The sequence below is a fragment of the Molossus molossus genome, unplaced genomic scaffold (assembly GCF_014108415.1).
Source record: "Molossus molossus isolate mMolMol1 unplaced genomic scaffold, mMolMol1.p scaffold_m16_p_16, whole genome shotgun sequence".
Taxonomy (NCBI): Eukaryota; Metazoa; Chordata; class Mammalia; order Chiroptera; family Molossidae; genus Molossus; species Molossus molossus.
Window position 1 is genome coordinate 3,399,913 of NW_023425351.1, and position 16,317 is coordinate 3,416,229.

The window sequence follows — 16,317 nt, forward strand, 5'->3', positions numbered from 1 at the left end:
GGGAAGAGGGGCAGCGACCACGGAGCGCGGGCGTAAAGCCAGCACCGGACGCCGAGTTTGTGAGGACGCTGCGCCTGACGCCTGTCCTCCGTCTCTCAGCCCGAAACCGGGAGGGCTCCGGGGAGCTGTCCCTGCCTCTTCTCCCACCCGCTTCTCACCTCATTTTGAACTCAGCCCTTCCCTTCTCAATGCACCCTCATTTCCCACCCTGTACATTTAGTTTTGGGATGAACCCGGATATTGTGATAAATAAAGAGGCAAAAGACTGTTTCTTCCATTTCTTTCTCATTTTAAAGGAAAAAAATATCAATTTTCCACGTAGGTGGATGGAACTCCTCAATGATTTACATGTGTCCCAAAATGACCGACTTCTTCGTTTCAGTCTTTAGCGAAATGTAGTTTTTCCCCCGGACATCAAGGTCCTGAAAGGCTTAAACCCTCCCAGCAGCAAGCGCCGTGTAGATGAGCCAACATGTGTGGACAGCCCTCCACGCCCAGTGCACAGGGCGGGCTCTCAGGACACCAGCCCCCGAAGCTCGGAGTCAGGACACCAGCCAGTCTGCACCCGAAGCTCGGAGTCAGGACACCAGCACCCGAAGCTCGGAGTCAGGACACCAGCACCCGAAGCTCGGAGCCAGGACACCAGCACCCGACGCTCGGAGTCAGGACACCAGCACCCGAAGCTCGGAGTCAGGACACCAGCACCCGAAGCTCGGAGCCAGGACACCAGCCAGGTCTGCACCCGAAGCTCGGAGTCAGGACACCAGCACCCGAAGCTCGGAGTCAGGACACCAGCCTGGTCTGCACCCGAAGCTCGGAGCCAGGACACCAGCCTGGTCTGCACCCGAAGCTCGGAGTCAGGACACCAGCCAGGTCTGCACCCGAAGCTCGGAGTCAGGACACCAGCCTGGTCTGCACCCGAAGCTCGGAGTCAGGACACCAGCCAGGTCTGCACCCGAAGCTCGGAGTCAGGACACCAGCACCCGAAGCTCGGAGTCAGGACACCAGCCTGGTCTGCACCCGAAGCTCGGAGCCAGGACACCAGCCAGGTCTGCACCCGAAGCTCGGAGTCAGGACACCAGCCAGGTCTGCACCCGAAGCTCGGAGTCAGGACACCAGCACCCGAAGCTCGGAGTCAGGACACCAGCCTGGTCTGCACCCGAAGCTCGGAGCCAGGACACCAGCACCCGAAGCTCGGAGTCAGGACACCAGCCAGGTCTGCACCCGAAGCTCGGAGTCAGGACACCAGCCTGGTCTGCACCCGAAGCTCGGAGCCAGGACACCAGCCAGGTCTGCACCCGAAGCTCGGAGCCAGGACACCAGCCTGGTCTGCACCCGAAGCTCGGAGTCAGGACACCAGCCAGGTCTGCACCCGAAGCTCGGAGTCAGGACACCAGCACCCGAAGCTCGGAGTCAGGACACCAGCCTGGTCTGCACCCGAAGCTCGGAGTCAGGACACCAGCCTGGTCTGCACCCGAAGCTCGGAGTCGGCCAGCAGGGTGCTGGCCCCACAGGGCCTCTCCCACAACTTGTTACATCGTCTGCGCAGCAGGGCGCTGGGACAAAGCCACTTCTCTGTTCGAACTAGTCCTTTTCCTCAGCCCGAGGCTGAGTATGTCCAGCTTGTAAGAAATAGCAGTCTGCTAGGCTCTGCGCCTGCCGCCCAGGATTGCAAAACGCTTCCCCAACGCAGCCATGAAATGCTGAACCAAAAGGCAGCCTCGTTCTCATGCCACATGGAGCGTGAATATAAAGTCCAGGCGGCCACACCATCCACTTCCAGGTAAGAATGTAACCCCGCATGTTAAAAAGCATTTGGAAATGGATAGTATTAGCAAATGAGTAAGAAATTCTCACTAGTATAAAATTCCTGCTCTCTATAAAAGCCACGCTGGCCATTCAAGTATTTTGAGTTTTTTTTGTTTCCTTTTAGATTTGTATTTGTACTAAAATGATGAATTTAGACCTGAAATAATATTAAAATGAGAAAGAAGTTCACTTGTACCTCCGGGGTATTTATCCGACTGCGGAAGATCCGGGTGTCCATCCACACCCGATACCCACACCCTTTCTCCACTCCAGCCGCCAGCCCCTCTGCGGTTAGAGGACAGTCCCCCTCCAGTGCGCGAGCGGCCCCCCATTCCCCCCGTGTCTGCCGGTTTGCAAGGCAAAGGGCAAAGGGCCAAGACACAGACCAGGACTCTTCAAGAGGAATGTCCACAGAAGACAATGTGTACGTCGTGATGACAGTCAACACAGCAACAATGAAGTTCGAGGCAACGCTCCTTGTTTCGGAAGCGGACGCCCGGGAAGCTGGCTTTCCCGCAAAGCCAGAGTCCGCGTCACGGGCGGCGTCCCCTGACCTTCCCTCGGGAGCTCCCAGCCTGGCGGCTGGAACCCCTCCCCAGAAGCCGCTTCAGAGATCGATACAGGGGTCTTCCGGTGGCTGACTTTTCTCTAAGAAAAGAATGGTGATAACACCTGCTCCGCAGGTCATGAGGAAAGATGCTACTGAGCGGGGACAAGGGACTCTGGGCAGCGATTCCCTTTGGTGGTGTCCTGGCTCTGTCAGTGACCGGCAGACGGGGACACCAGAAGCCCACGGACCCTTGGCAAACTCCGCCGCCACGCCGGACGATCGTGTCCCGAGCCTGCGTGCCACCCCTCCGCGGGTCCCGCGCGCGTCCCAAGGCAAACCGCGCTTCCACGAAGCAGACTTCAAACCAGAAACTCAGTGTCTGCCCAAAGCAACACAGACGGGAGCTAGTGTCCCCAGTGGTTCAAATAAAGTTTCACTCTTACAAAATACTTAATAAAATACCTTTTTATTTGCCAGGAAACCTTTTGGCCAGTCACATGGTCTGCGTGTGTCATGAATGCATTTCCGTGGTACCATAAGTCACTTAGAAATTACACGGGCCGTAGGGTATCAGCTCTGAAAACCTGACCCCCGGGGCCAGAGACGCTGTCACCACGCCCAGTTGTTCAAAGTTCACCAGTAACGCGGCTGAGGACCTGCGACTCGATGGTTCCCAAAGGGCTCGCGCTCGGTGTGATGTCACACACCTCGGAAGCGACGGTCACAGCCTCACGCCATGTTCGGGACACACCGCTTCTCGCTCTGCTGGAGAGAGTGCTCCAGACAGACCCAGGGAGGCCTGGGCAATGGCCGGACACAGCCTGGGGTCCCACAATGACAAGGCGAGGTGGCAGGAGGCCCGGACACCCTCCCGGCAATCGGTCCCGCTTCAGCAGAGCTGAGCACGGATGGGTGAGCGCCGAGGGCACGGCTGAGGACGGCTGTAGAAAACGAAAAGTGGAGTGTTATTAAGGCTGTTACTATATTGCAGAGATTTTGGCCCCTTGTTGGCTGGAGAACGGCCGTCCCCACGGTCCTTCCCGCCGCCCGACGGGCAGGCGCAGCGGACTCTCCGAGGTCGGAGTGCTCTTCTCGTTGGAGACCAAGCTGTCCTGGGTCTTCACCTCCTGAGAGTCCCACTGTGGTTGTCCTGTTCCACCTCTTCACATTTTCTTGGCTGCAAAGCAAAAATGCACGGGCTTTCCATTTTGCTTTCCTCCTCCCCCCAAACCCAGGAACGGGTCAGACTTCAGGACAATCCTATTTGGAACGTGGAGGAAGCTTTCCCCAGTCTCCTCCTCTGGAGTGGACGGGGCGTCGGGCGTGCAGAGGAAAGGCCTAGAACGGAAGGACAGAGAAAGACGAGGGACCGCGGGACGGCGGGGGCTCGCATCGTGGGAGCGTCCCCGCGACTGAATTCCACTCCTGTGCAGGCCCAGCAACCCTGCGGTTTGGAAGGTCAGCCCCGAACGGGCCACCACCAGCCCGCTCCTAGCTAGGAACCAGCATGACAGCTCTTGTGCACACCTGGACAGCGGCCGGAACCCGTGTCACACCCACTCCTGCATGGAGCGTTTGCAGTACAGTATGTGGCGGGGTGTCCCTTTGCGCTTGAAGCGTAGCACGGTGAACACCAGCACCAGCAGGCACAGCGCCAGGACGCAGGGGATCACGATGGCCACGGCCCTCACGGTGCCGGCCGTGTTGTCCAGTTTGATGACGATGTCCACGTCGTCTGTCGGGCTGTGTCCCTCTTTGTGTCTGTCCGTGGGTCCGTCACAGCCCATAAAGTCCTTCAGGATGGACCTGGGGTATCCGGGTTCGACCTTGAGGATCTGGTTGTTGAATTTCCAATACTCCTTCCCTTTGTAGAAATACGTGAAGCCTGGGAGGGAGAAAACACAGGAACCACTTACTCGCGGAAGTGGATGAGCACAGATCATTCGCTAGACCGCGCGAGCCCGGGCCGGGCGCTCGGGGTTCGAGGGTCACGCCAACGCGCCCAGGTTGCGAGTTCCACCCCCGGTCAGGGCGCATAAAGAAGCCACCAATGAGTGCACGAATACTGGGACAGATCGATGTTTCTCTCCCTCTCTAAAATCAGTCAGGAAAATGACATAGACTACATAGAAGACTTTCGTCAACGCCCCCGAATTTGTGTCGGAAGAAGACATTTCTGAGCTGGGCTGTGTGTGGAGATGCCCGGGAACTGACAGGGGGCCCAGCCGGAAAGAGTGCTCCCCCAGAAGGTGCGGGGAGGCCGGCCCAGCTCGTGGGCCCCGGGCACACTGGACCGGGGCTCCACCCAACGCGGGCTCACAGGATCGAGGGCACAGAACACAAGCCAGTGTGGCCGCATCCCCTGGGCTGAAGATGCTGTCCCACGGTGTAAACTGAGGCACCATTTGCCTCAGGCTGTGACCGAGGACTTGCAGGAACCTCATGAAGGGCTTGTTTTGGAGACCCCTCCGGGGAGCTGTTCGCGTCTCAGCACGGGAAGCACCTGTGATCTCCCTAAACAACAGGTTTGTCTGCCCTTTGCACTCAAATCATAACACATCATGCATCATGCGGTCAGAGGGGATTTTCTTTGTCTGCTAGGAATTTTAATAAGCAAGCAGGCATTTCTAGTATTCTGTGCATTTTCCTCATTTGGGCTCTAAGTCACGCCCTGCGTCTCCCCTCTTGCGCTCACTGCGTGGCACTCAGACACGCAGCCTCCGTGAGGTCCACGCTACCTGGACATAGTTCACAGAACTCCCGAAGCCACCGTTAACCTTTAGAGTAGAGAATTCGTGGGTATGAACACACCTACAATTCTATCTTTAAACTTTCAACTAACACCTTCCCCAGGGGAGGAGGCGGGGCACAGGGCTCCAGGACCGGGAGTGCACGGGATGTGTGCCCCGGACCAGCACCGGCAGGCGTTGCAAGCTGGTGACAATTACACCACAAATGTGTCTTTCTTAGGACTAGACGCTAAGGTTTCGTTGGGGACAAATCGGCTTCTTCTTTCTTCCCATAACTCCTTCCTATCAAGTTTCTTTGTGACTACCTTTCTTGAATGCAATTCTTTTTTGTTTGTTTGATTTTAAAAAATAGTTTACTGATTTTTTTTTTTTTTTTAGAGAGAGAGGAGGAGAAAGAGAGAAACCCCAAAGTGAGAGAGAAACATGGATCGGCGCCTCCTGCACTTCCCCGACTGGCATGTGCCCTGACTGGGGATCGAACCGGCGACCTCTCTGTGTATGGAGCGACGCCCAAACAACCGAGCCACAGCAGCCGGGCCTGGATTTAAGTCTTGCTTTGAGATAAAACTCAAGAGACCAAAATAAACATTTTAATGTCATGATCACTTAAAAACGATATTTGGGGAGCTATCTCTTCTGAATAGTATGCTTCCTTTAGACTTAATAACCATTCATGGGGGTAGACTTTTCCCTATGTTACTGCATAGTTACTGTGGCAGAAGGAGCCCTGTGTTAAAAACTGGGTGAGTGGCATCTTCTAACCCTCATCATAACCACTCAGTCAAATAGAACTAGTTACCAAACGCTCCAGGCACAGATACTGAGGCTCAGAGAAGAAATAACACGCCCGAGTCCTGGGCCAACCTCGGCGGAACTCTAGAGCCTGACAGAATGGTTTTCCTAAAACAGGGTCCCTCAGAGACCTCCCGTCTGTGAACAAATACCCCGTGCTTCAAGCACAGGCGGTGATAGACTCCGCTCCTGAAACAGTCCAACCAACCCCCGAACTCGACGTCTCTCAGGAAGCGTCGGCGAGGAGGACCATGGCTGTGGGCACTTGTTTGGCGGCCGCCCTGCTCAGGGCCAGGCAGCCCCTGCTCCCGCGGTGCTAAGGGCCGGCTGGCCTTCCGAGCGACCTGCCAAGTGGAGGACGGTGGACGACAGCAGCTGAGTGGCGGGATCGATCGAGAAGTCACGGGCCTCCAAGCAGGTGCGCGCTCCCCCAAGCTGGACGCCGACGCTGGACGCCGCCTCTCCGGGTCCCAGCCCAGCCCAGCCAGGAAGCTCACGGGGTCACACAGAAATGTGTGTCCATTTCCACGTGCATCAGGCCCGCAGGCCAATTTTACACACTCCAAATGCAGAGGGAGAACTGTAGCTTCCTGAATACGTGTCAGCGATAAGAAGTTTTGGCGGTAGGAGCTGGAGAAAAAAGTGTGCTGGAGAAGAAGCCACCTAAACGCTTCATGATAGAAATCTGTTTCATCTTCACCCTTCAAAATTCACCACAGTCAATAACTTAGGATTCGCTTTCCCATGGTGAAATGTCAGTTGGTTGAGAAAGTGTTTATGTACTCATTTTTTCCTCTTTAGGAGTGGATCTGATGTACACTTGTAGATGTCATGCTTACTGAGAGTAGCTACTTCAGAAAAAATTTTGCCTAAATTATCATTGTTTTGAGAAATGCAACGGTGTTAAAGGTAGAATCTTGCATTAACCTTAAAATGGAATGTTCTAAAGCCCTGGCCAGGGTTGCTCAGTGGGCTGGAGCACTGTCCACTACACCAAAAGGTGGTGGGCTCCCTTCCCTGTCCGGGCGCAAACCCAGGTGGCGGGTGTGAGCCCTATCAGGGCATGTACGGGAGGCAACCCATCTCTCTCCCCTTCCTTCCTTTCTATCTAAAATCAATAAAAACACATCCTTGAGTGAGGAATAGAAAACACTGCCTTTTCTAGGAGAGAACACAGCATACCTCAGAGGTGGGGCTTGGCGGTCGTTAACGTAGAAACAATTGGAAGGGGGCGAACACCAAGTCTTTGCTACAATTTTAGTATAAGTTAGGAACTCATGGGCTTAGAGTACAGCCCAGGGAGTAGCCGATACTATTGCAACAACCATGCACAGTGCCAGTGGGCACTAGGCTTATCGAGGGATCGCTCCATAAGTCACATAACCGAATGTCAACTGTAATAAAGGCACACAGCGCACGCCATTGTTGAAGCAGTCGAGTGGGAGAGCTGAGGGCACCGATCCCCCCGTTCTGCGCGAGTGAAGGATCATTTGGATTACTCAGTTATTTTGGGGGGCTGAGAGCAAAGATGAAAATAAGAAAATGTTAAATTAAAATGGTTATAGATGAAAACAAGGAGGCTGACAGCTCAGAAAGCCACGTCCCTGGACCCCTGGGCTTGTCTAGTGTGACAGGATGGAGCCTGAGCCCTACACCAGGGATCGCCAGTCACTTACATGGTATTTTGTGTAAAAAAAGATTTTCTAACTTGTCCTCTTCTTTGGAGACCACGCATTAGAGAAACTAGAATGTGCCAGTTTAATCTTACCACTTATTATCATTAAAAAAGTTACTTAAAACTAGCTGCTATTATTTTCCTCATCCATAAATAACAATACTCGAAGTAAAGAGGCATTTGTGTTGGACAATTAAGCGAGAAAGCAAATTTGCATAGCACAACCCATGTACAGTAGGTACTCAATACAGGGCACCTAGTGGTCATATGTCATCGGTCAAGGGGGCAAATTGGTATCAGTTTGTATTACAGGGAGGCGTGTTCCACTTTCATATAAAAAAATCCTTTAAAACTCTATAGCTGAATTTTAAGGGATCAGATATTTTATCCTTAGCTCATCCCCAGGACGAGAGGCCGTGCTGCTGGAAGGGCGGCGAGACTGAACGCTTCGGAGCTCTGTCATCTCTCCGCGGCTGACAGACCACCTGCCCCACTTAGCCTGCAGGCAATCACTTCGAGGCTAAACGTGAATACAAACACCTCGACTGCCTGCTTTGAGCTTGTTCTTTCTCACACAAACACAACAGAAGAAAGTGAAAAGTCTGAGTTTAAGGTAAGAAGCTGCAGCATGAGATTTAAGTGGAGAACCAAAAAACCCAGAGAACTGGCTGTGGTCACCCTGGACCGGGACCGCCAGATCCGCTGGTACCGTGCTTCCAGACAGGGTTTCAGATGCACAGGTCTCCTCCACGTCGGGGGCGCCGTTTCAGAGTAATGAGAGGGATACAATTAATTTCAATAACTAACATTTACTGAACGGTTACCGTGTGGCAGCCTTGAAGGCGGTTGTGACAGGCATGTGGGTTACTGGTTGCAATCTGAGATTTTGAGGGCAAGGGACTGAGTCCCAAAAGAGGACATTCAAGGAGAGCTACCCAGCAGACGCGAGGATGTCAAAGGGGGGCAGGCCAGCCAAGGTCCAGAGGTCACAGCTGTGCTGAAGTTACACCTGTACATTTTGGCTCATTTGCAAGCATTGATTTTCCAGGACATGTTCTGTGTCTCTGTCAGTCTTTGACAATGTTGCTCTTTGCTATCTGGATACAAGAAAACCGTGTTTTTGTTATGAAATGTACGTGAGGTGGGAAGATACTTTAGTTCTGCTAAGTGATGGATATTTTGATCCCGTGTGTTTGTTTCAGACTTTTCCCGCTCCTGGACCCACGTGGGCATTATTTTCTTCTGGTTCCTATGAGAAGTCCTGTGATAGGGTATTTTTCGGTATATTTCAGAGTGATGTCTCCCCTTCTTTGTTCTGGAATACTGTGTTTGGATTTTGTTTTAAATTATGATTATTACGGTTTAGTCCTGCTTAGAAATCCCTGCGTAAGAGAGACGTGTCCGGGTGACTGCCGGCGCCAGGCAGTGGGGGCTGCCCAGCTTGGCTCTCGTCCCCCTGAGGATCTGGCCGAGTCTCCAGTCCTGAGGGGGGCACAGGGGCCTGGGCCACCCTGACCCGTTTCTTGTTTCTCATCAATTAGGCCTGCAATTCTGAGCTGGGATCCTTCTTGTCTGACAGTCTCAGCCAAAGGCCTGTGAAAAATTACTCCCTCAACATGCCCCGTGTTCAGGTGTCTCTGTGCCTCAGCCACACTTACAGCTTACCTTCTGTGACCAGCCCCTGTCCCATGGCTGTGTCATTATTATCGTCATGGGGATTTTAATAGAAAACAGGTGACATTACTTCAAAGGTGTCCATACCCTCCACTATGCGTTATCCCACAAAACAATCACCTTCATTTTTTATATAGAAACTAAAATAAATTGAGGTCAAACAAACAAACAAAACCACCTGGAGCAGAATCTTAAAGGCAAACCGAGGAGGGGTGTTTAGAGACAGGGTGACCGTGCAGCCCTCGTGCGGCACTGTGCAGTGACTCGCGGCCAGGGGCGAGACCGCCGAACGGAAACAGGAGTCCCGGAGCGCACAAGCCCCGCTGCCTACCGTTCTCCTTGTGCACGAAGGCTCCCTGCGGAGAGTCGGGGATCCCTTTCCAGATGGTGATGGGCTTGGGGTAGCCGGGGTCCATGGTTTTCATCTCTTCACTGTACCTCCAGTACCTGGAAAGCACGAAGAAACAACAGCGCACTGGGAGGCACGGACAGAAGTGCACAGACGGCCGCAGCTGACAGCCACCCGCCTGGCTGCCTGACGCCTGTCCACCTGGGCCCGGTCTCCAGAACCGAGTTAAATCACAGCAAAGACAGTGGAACCAAAGCATCCGTTCTGTTTCCTCTCCTGTGTATGTAAAAACTGGGTACGTTATTGTATCTTTATTTAGTCTGCTAAAATTAAAAAACAAAACAAAACAAATGCTAGCTAAGTGTATTTGCAATTCAAAAGCAGAGCATCAGCCTATGTATATATCAGAGGTTTCCAAATTTAAAAAGTCTTCCTTAGGCAGCAGAACGTTTTTTGAAAAAAGAATTTGAAGCAGAATCCTGATTCAGTATTCATTCAACACACAGCTGAGTCCCTGTGAGGCGCCGGCTTCACTGCAGCGCCGGAGAGGCGCCGGGAGCGGACGGACTGCCTGCGCTCAGTCCGTGTGAGGGGACGTTGGGGGTGACAAGCGAACGACAACTTCTCAGAAAATACTATGACAGCCGGTGGAAGATGGATTAAGAACACAAAGCAGATCAAGCTATCTAGAAATATGGACCGGCCAGTCCGGGCTCCCGCCGGAGAGGCACCCGCGATGCTGGTCCGCGCAGGAGGCAGGGGTGACCGCACCAGGGGTCCTGGCAGGACGGCGCTCCCGGTGGAGTTGGGAGCTCTGGGAAGTCCCCGTGGGGGCGGGGACAAGCTTGGTGCGGAGCGTCCACACTGAGGCCTGGCGACCAGAACTCAGGTAGCCCGGGGAGCTGAGGTCAGCGCGTGAAGGGGCATCTGTGGTCAGACAGATCCTCACACCAGGGAGGCATGAGGCCCCCGCAGGCGGCGCAGAGGTGTCTCGCTGTGGCTTCATCTCTGAAAGGATGGGAGGAGGCAACCCAGAAGCAGGAACACCCGAACGGCGTCACGCGGTCCTCCGGGGGCCAGGTGCACACTGTGGGCTGTTGGTAGTGGAAGGGACGAGGTATGTTTTAAAGAAGCCCCAGGGCTGACCGAGGATGGAATCTGGATGTGAGGGACGGTGGTGTAGCTCGGGGCTGGGGGCCTGGCCATCTGGAAGAAGAACTTGCCATCTGTGCAGGAGGGTGAGGGGGAGCCTGGGGGCTGAGGGGCACGAGTCTGGTCGCAGCTGTGCTGAGTCCCGGGCCGGCAGTGACAGAGCAGGTGTGCGAGGGACCGCTGGTGTCTGAGTGAGGGCTGGGCGGGTCTCACTGGCGTCCTCCGAGGATGGACAGAAAAACAATGAAGGCATCAGGACTCTCAGATGCCCAGCCCCTCACGGGCACCCTGGGGCCACTTCCAGGGAACTGCCGAACGTCCAGGGGGTAGACTCCATGTGCTCTCAGACTCGGGGTGATGTCTGAAATGCTTTGCGGGGTGACAGCGCAGCTGCCTACTCTAGGGAGTGGGTGCTCCAGGCACTGTCTGATTTGATCACAGCCAGCCCTCCGACTGAAACACCGTGCCCTTCGGGAGAGGCGAGTTCTCGGGAGACCATGAACGACAGGTGGATTTATAACCAGTCCTGTCTGATTTTAAGCCTCCGCCCTTTCCTCTACTACAGCAAATATGTTTCCTAAACTTATCTGACAACCATTTATTAACGTCTCTGAGAATCTGCTGAAGCTCGTGTGTGACCAACAGGTTGGGAGATCACACACTTCCTGCACGAACATGGGATTAGGCATTTTGGCTGAAACCATGAAAAGAATATTTTCCAGTCTTCTCTGGATATTTTCCTGCTCCAGGCAGGCGGGGGACCCTTTACCGACCAGCTGTGGCCTTGGGAAGAAGGCCCACTGCAGATCCCTACGGACCTCAACAGGCAACATTTCAGTGGGGTTTGCAGCAATCATATAGGTTAACTGGTTGGTTCCTGCACTTGGCCAAACAAACACCTCTTACAGAGACTGTCAAATACCTGGTGTGATGGATGCTAAGAAACCCATTTCCCCCCCAGTTTACTCCTCCAAAGGCTGGGATACTCCACACAGTCAATACTGTGTCAGTTTATGAGGCAGGGTGTTTCCATCCATGACGGATTAAATAATGATATATCTCACAATAAAGGGCATTTTCAGGTGTCATAAACCATCACTTAAAGAAGGTTTTTAAATTTAGCGAACATAAAAGCGTGGGATAATTTAAGATCCTGGGACAATGGGATCACACCGGCGTGAGATTTAAGGAAGGTCACTCTGTACTCAGGAACCAGCTTTGTCCTCCAGGAGCAGGGAGCACAGTGCTGGCGTGGCCGTACCAACACGTCCTGCAGCGACTTGTACGTATAAAGTAAACGGACATATGTACATGATTTTATCTTAATTCACTATGACCACTCCGCGATCTTTTAGATTGTGAGGCACAGTGTGCCCCATGATGACATGTTCACTCGGTGCGTTCACCGACAGGCCCGTCACGCTATTCAGAATTTCGACCTGCTCACACTCTTCCTTTCGAAGTCTGCAGAGTTGAAACAAACTAAAGCTCTCTGACTTGTGGCTTAGTGCGGTTTCCTACCACGTCGTGGATGCTCCTCCTCCCTTGACCAGCTTTCACGTGAATCCACCCGCCCTGCTCACCCCCGCGCAGCTTCCTAACTGCCAAGGGGGAGCGTGGCTCTCCTCCCCCTGGTTCTCAGGCATCCGTCCATTTACCCGGCTTCTCTGAGCACCTACAGACGTGCCAGGCACCGAAGATGCATGCAGATCACATTTCAATAGAGTGTGAATCTTATTATACTCTCTCGTGGGAACAGAGCTCCGGTATGAATCTGTCGGAATAGATGCATCCTCCCTTCTCTCTGCTGGAAGAAAAGCAATAGTTTAATTTGGGACCATTTCACAGTCTGGAGACAGCGCAGGCCATGTGCTGTGGGCGCGCTGACCCGGGTCCAGGGCACACGCTCGTGGTGAGCTGCCCTGGTCGGCCGGGAGCTGCCTTCTAACGCTGCTGCGGCTCATTTAGAAACGCAGCTTCGCATTTCCACGTCCACCGTGTTGGAGCACATTTCAGCGGGAACAAACGCTCATTCCACTGATTTCCTTTTGTCCCTGAAAAGTAAGCTTATGGGTCAATGGAGAAGCACAGCCACCTGTCCAGATGGAACACGATGTCCAGGACCCATTTGGCAGGTTTGACATGTAGAGCTTACGACGAAATGACTTTTGGAGTTTTGTGTAGAAGCGTCAGCATAGGACCGAGGCCGCTAACGAGCCTCCGGGTTTTCCTTCTGCTCCATCAGGCCCCTCCTGTAGAATCATGACGTTAAATTGCCGAGTCTTTAAGAGAAGCATTGGGAGGCAGTGCTTAAAATACACTATGATTAGAAATGAGACGTATTCATTAGTTTCGAGGCTGACCATGTAAACAACACAGAACACTTCTGCCTAGCGCCCCTGTGAGAAGAGAAGCACGGGTGGGCATGCGGGAACGGCTTCAACGGGACGTTGCGGATACCGACCCGGTGAGCAGAGTGAGCCACAGGCTCGTCCTCGGGACCCGGCAATGCTTCTCGGCCTCTGCTCCTGGCTTTCCTCGGGGTCGAGACTACTTGCTGCTGTGCAGTCGGCACACACTCAGGCCCCCTTCCCCCAACTAAATAACCATCCACGGTCTCACTCCTCAGGGATATTCTTCGAAGTGCAACAGAATTGAAACGACCCATTTATATTAAATAATGACTTCATAAATAACAACTTCATAAACACACAACATAGGCTGGAAGAAATAAACGCAGGTTTCTGTTTCCCTGCTAGTGGTAATCAGACCAATAATAGATCAAACCAAACTGGACCTATATTTTGACTTCCTTCTTTGAAAATCTCTTAACTTCCTCAAAGGTTAAGCTTAGAGTGAAGTGTGGCCATAGAGTCTTGGACACCGTGGTGAGGCGATGCTGAGAGATGAGTCAGGAACACAGCATTTCGCAGCTAAATGCTATGAAGATCAGAGTGTATCCAAGTATCAAATTATAGCACAGGACGAAAGGGCAGCTGGAATCTGAGGAGGAGCTCCGTGCTGCCAGTGAGCAGAAGCTGGGAGCTGCGATCTCAGTGCACAGAGCTGTTTAAAGAACCATAGTTTCACCCTCTTCATCTCTACAGTTAGGAGACTTCATCAGTTCCCTGCTCGTGATACGATTTATATGTCAAGTATCTCAAGCCTGTGCCTCCAGCCCATTTTTTTTTTTAAAGCAGAAAGATGCCAATGGGAGAATAGGTAGAAATCAGTAAAGAAAATACATTCTAAATATGTTTGTTTTTTTCTCAAAATATACATAGAAAATATATAAAATGTTACAATGAATAAGTATTGCAAAGATACAACATAAGAAAGAAAGACTCCCCGATTCACTCTGTAAAAGCACCGACCTATTGTTTCGTGTTTCAGTGAGAGACCATGTCTTCTCCGCCGACTTGTAATCCAGGACAAATTATTTATAAACACATAAATGTTGTGACTTTGGAATTATATGATTATACAAATATGGAGGAATGTGTTTATAAAACATCCGTAGCTCATAAAATCTCATAGAAGATCACATATGGGAATTGGAGTCCTGATTTACATCTTTTCAAAACTTACAAAGCAATGATTTAAACAGAACTTCCAATCAACGTACAGCTTCTGCACATTGTGTTGTATTTGTGCGTAGCTTCCTGAGGAGGAAATAAATGAGCTAAAACTCCTTGTCTTGTTTATTCTAGGCTTTATTCTACCATGCATTTGGCACCCAAACTTCATCGATTGCATGGATTTGAGGTAGTCCACATTTGATTTCTAAACTTAAGTTTCTCCGAAAGTGCTCCATTTTCGGGATGGAGACATTCAGAGCAGGGACACCTGCACCCGAGCAGGGCTGTTGGGCAAGCCCAGGCCCTCGGGGCGACACTGACGCTGCCACGGGACACAGCTTCCGCCCTGCTCTGCGAGATCACTTCTCCTGCACAGCTGCTCAGCCTGGTGTGTCCACTGCTTCCGTAAAGAAGAAAAGAAAGAGAGAGAGAGAGCGGGAAGGGGAAGGGAAGGGAACAAAAGGGAAGGAAAGGGAGAAAGACAGAGACACCTAAAAAACAAAAACCCTGGCCACTCGGCACTGAACCTAGTCCTGAGAGTCCCAAGAGTTACAGCAGCCGAGGAGCTCAGCCCGAACACCTGTGGCGTTGTTACCTCGGAGCCGATGCCGGGTCTGCAGACACCCTCGCATCAGTGGTCACTGGCTGCCAGGCAACCTCTCCATCCTCCTTCCTGCCCCGCCGCCCACGTCCTGCCCAGAGCCCTGTGTGTGCTGTGGCCATACCTAAGGTCTCTACTTTCATGAAAGTTTTGTGAAGCTTTTTAAGTGTGTGTGATTTAGTAAGAAATACTGAGCAAGCTCTGTGAATAGTTTGCTATAGAAATATATACAGATCTAATGTATAAAATGTTAGTAACAGAATACATTGAAAAATATGCTTTCTAATCTATGGAGGTAAATCATAGGATCATTGGATTCAAAGACAGAGCTCAATGTTTGAAATTATTTGCAATAAAAAAATACGAACTGCAAAACAAACAAAATTTCTATCCTTTCTTAAAGTTGGAAACATTGTATAGGGTTAAGATTATGAGGGAAACTCAAATCTAGCTTGTTGGACATTAAAGCCTGTTGTTCATGTGTGTGTATGCGAGTACGTGTGTATGTGTGTTCATGTGTGCGTGTGTGTATGCATGTGCCTGCATGTGCACACACCTGTACATTTGTATGCATGTGTGCACACACCTGTGTGTGTGCATGTGCTTAAAACTTCCTTATAAAGTAGCACATTACGTCCTCTGCACACCAACGAGGTTCCTTATGAATGTCACATTTTGATGCAACTAGTAATAGTGTCATTAGAATTTGAATTTATCTGCATTACTTTATAAACCATTACTTTTTAAACTTAACATTGTATTAATTTAAATTAATAAACAGTATAGTCTCCCACTTATATTTTACATGTGACCCACGTTAGCAGTGGGCAGGGTGGAGCTGAGCGTGCGCAGTAAGTACTGCAAGTCGCAGGCGGACAATCCGCTCAGTCTCACAAGCCCTGCGGGTGACATCACGAGAGGACAGAACTGGGCGCAGGGAAGGAATGCTGCACTTCAAGCGAGAACACGCAGACAGGGCCGGTCTGGCCAGCTCCTACACCTGCTGCCGGTGCCTGACAAACAGGGTCCTGAGAAATAACACTCATGCCTAGCCTGCAAGTGTACATTTCTGCAGTGTAAATTTTTAACTTGTGATATTAAAGCACAACAGAAGCCTCTGGGAAGGACTTTTAAACACCGGAGGGGAAGGGTGAGAGCAGGCATCGCAGGCCCACCCGCCTCCGCAGCTTTGAGGCAGGCTGAGCTTACAGAAGAGAAAGAGTATATACCGCATATTTAATTTCAGAAAGAAGGCATATTATTGGGGTATGGTAGAGGAATGTTTACGTTGACTATTATTTTAAAATGTTAAAAGCATTTCCATTCCAGATTTCCACAATTCTTGTGTTGATATCCTCACAAACAATTCTTTCATCAACAGTACATG

At 51.6% G+C, this 16,317-nt stretch overlaps 1 protein-coding gene across 1 annotated transcript in view; it reads right to left on the reverse strand.

Moving 5' to 3' along the window:
- Nucleotides 1–3,393: 3,393 nt before the first annotated feature.
- The window catches only part of MMP16 (matrix metallopeptidase 16), a 154,641-nt gene continuing 141,717 nt past the window's right edge, over nt 3,394–16,317 (reverse strand). Inside the window, exons 9-11 of the mRNA XM_036264150.1 lie at nt 9,582–9,697; nt 3,887–4,244; nt 3,394–3,536 (exon numbers count right to left, since the gene is read on the reverse strand). Coding sequence (XP_036120043.1) covers nt 3,910–4,244; nt 9,582–9,697 — 451 coding nt within the window. The 3' untranslated portion in view covers nt 3,394–3,536; nt 3,887–3,909. The remainder of the gene's footprint in view (nt 3,537–3,886; nt 4,245–9,581; nt 9,698–16,317) is intronic.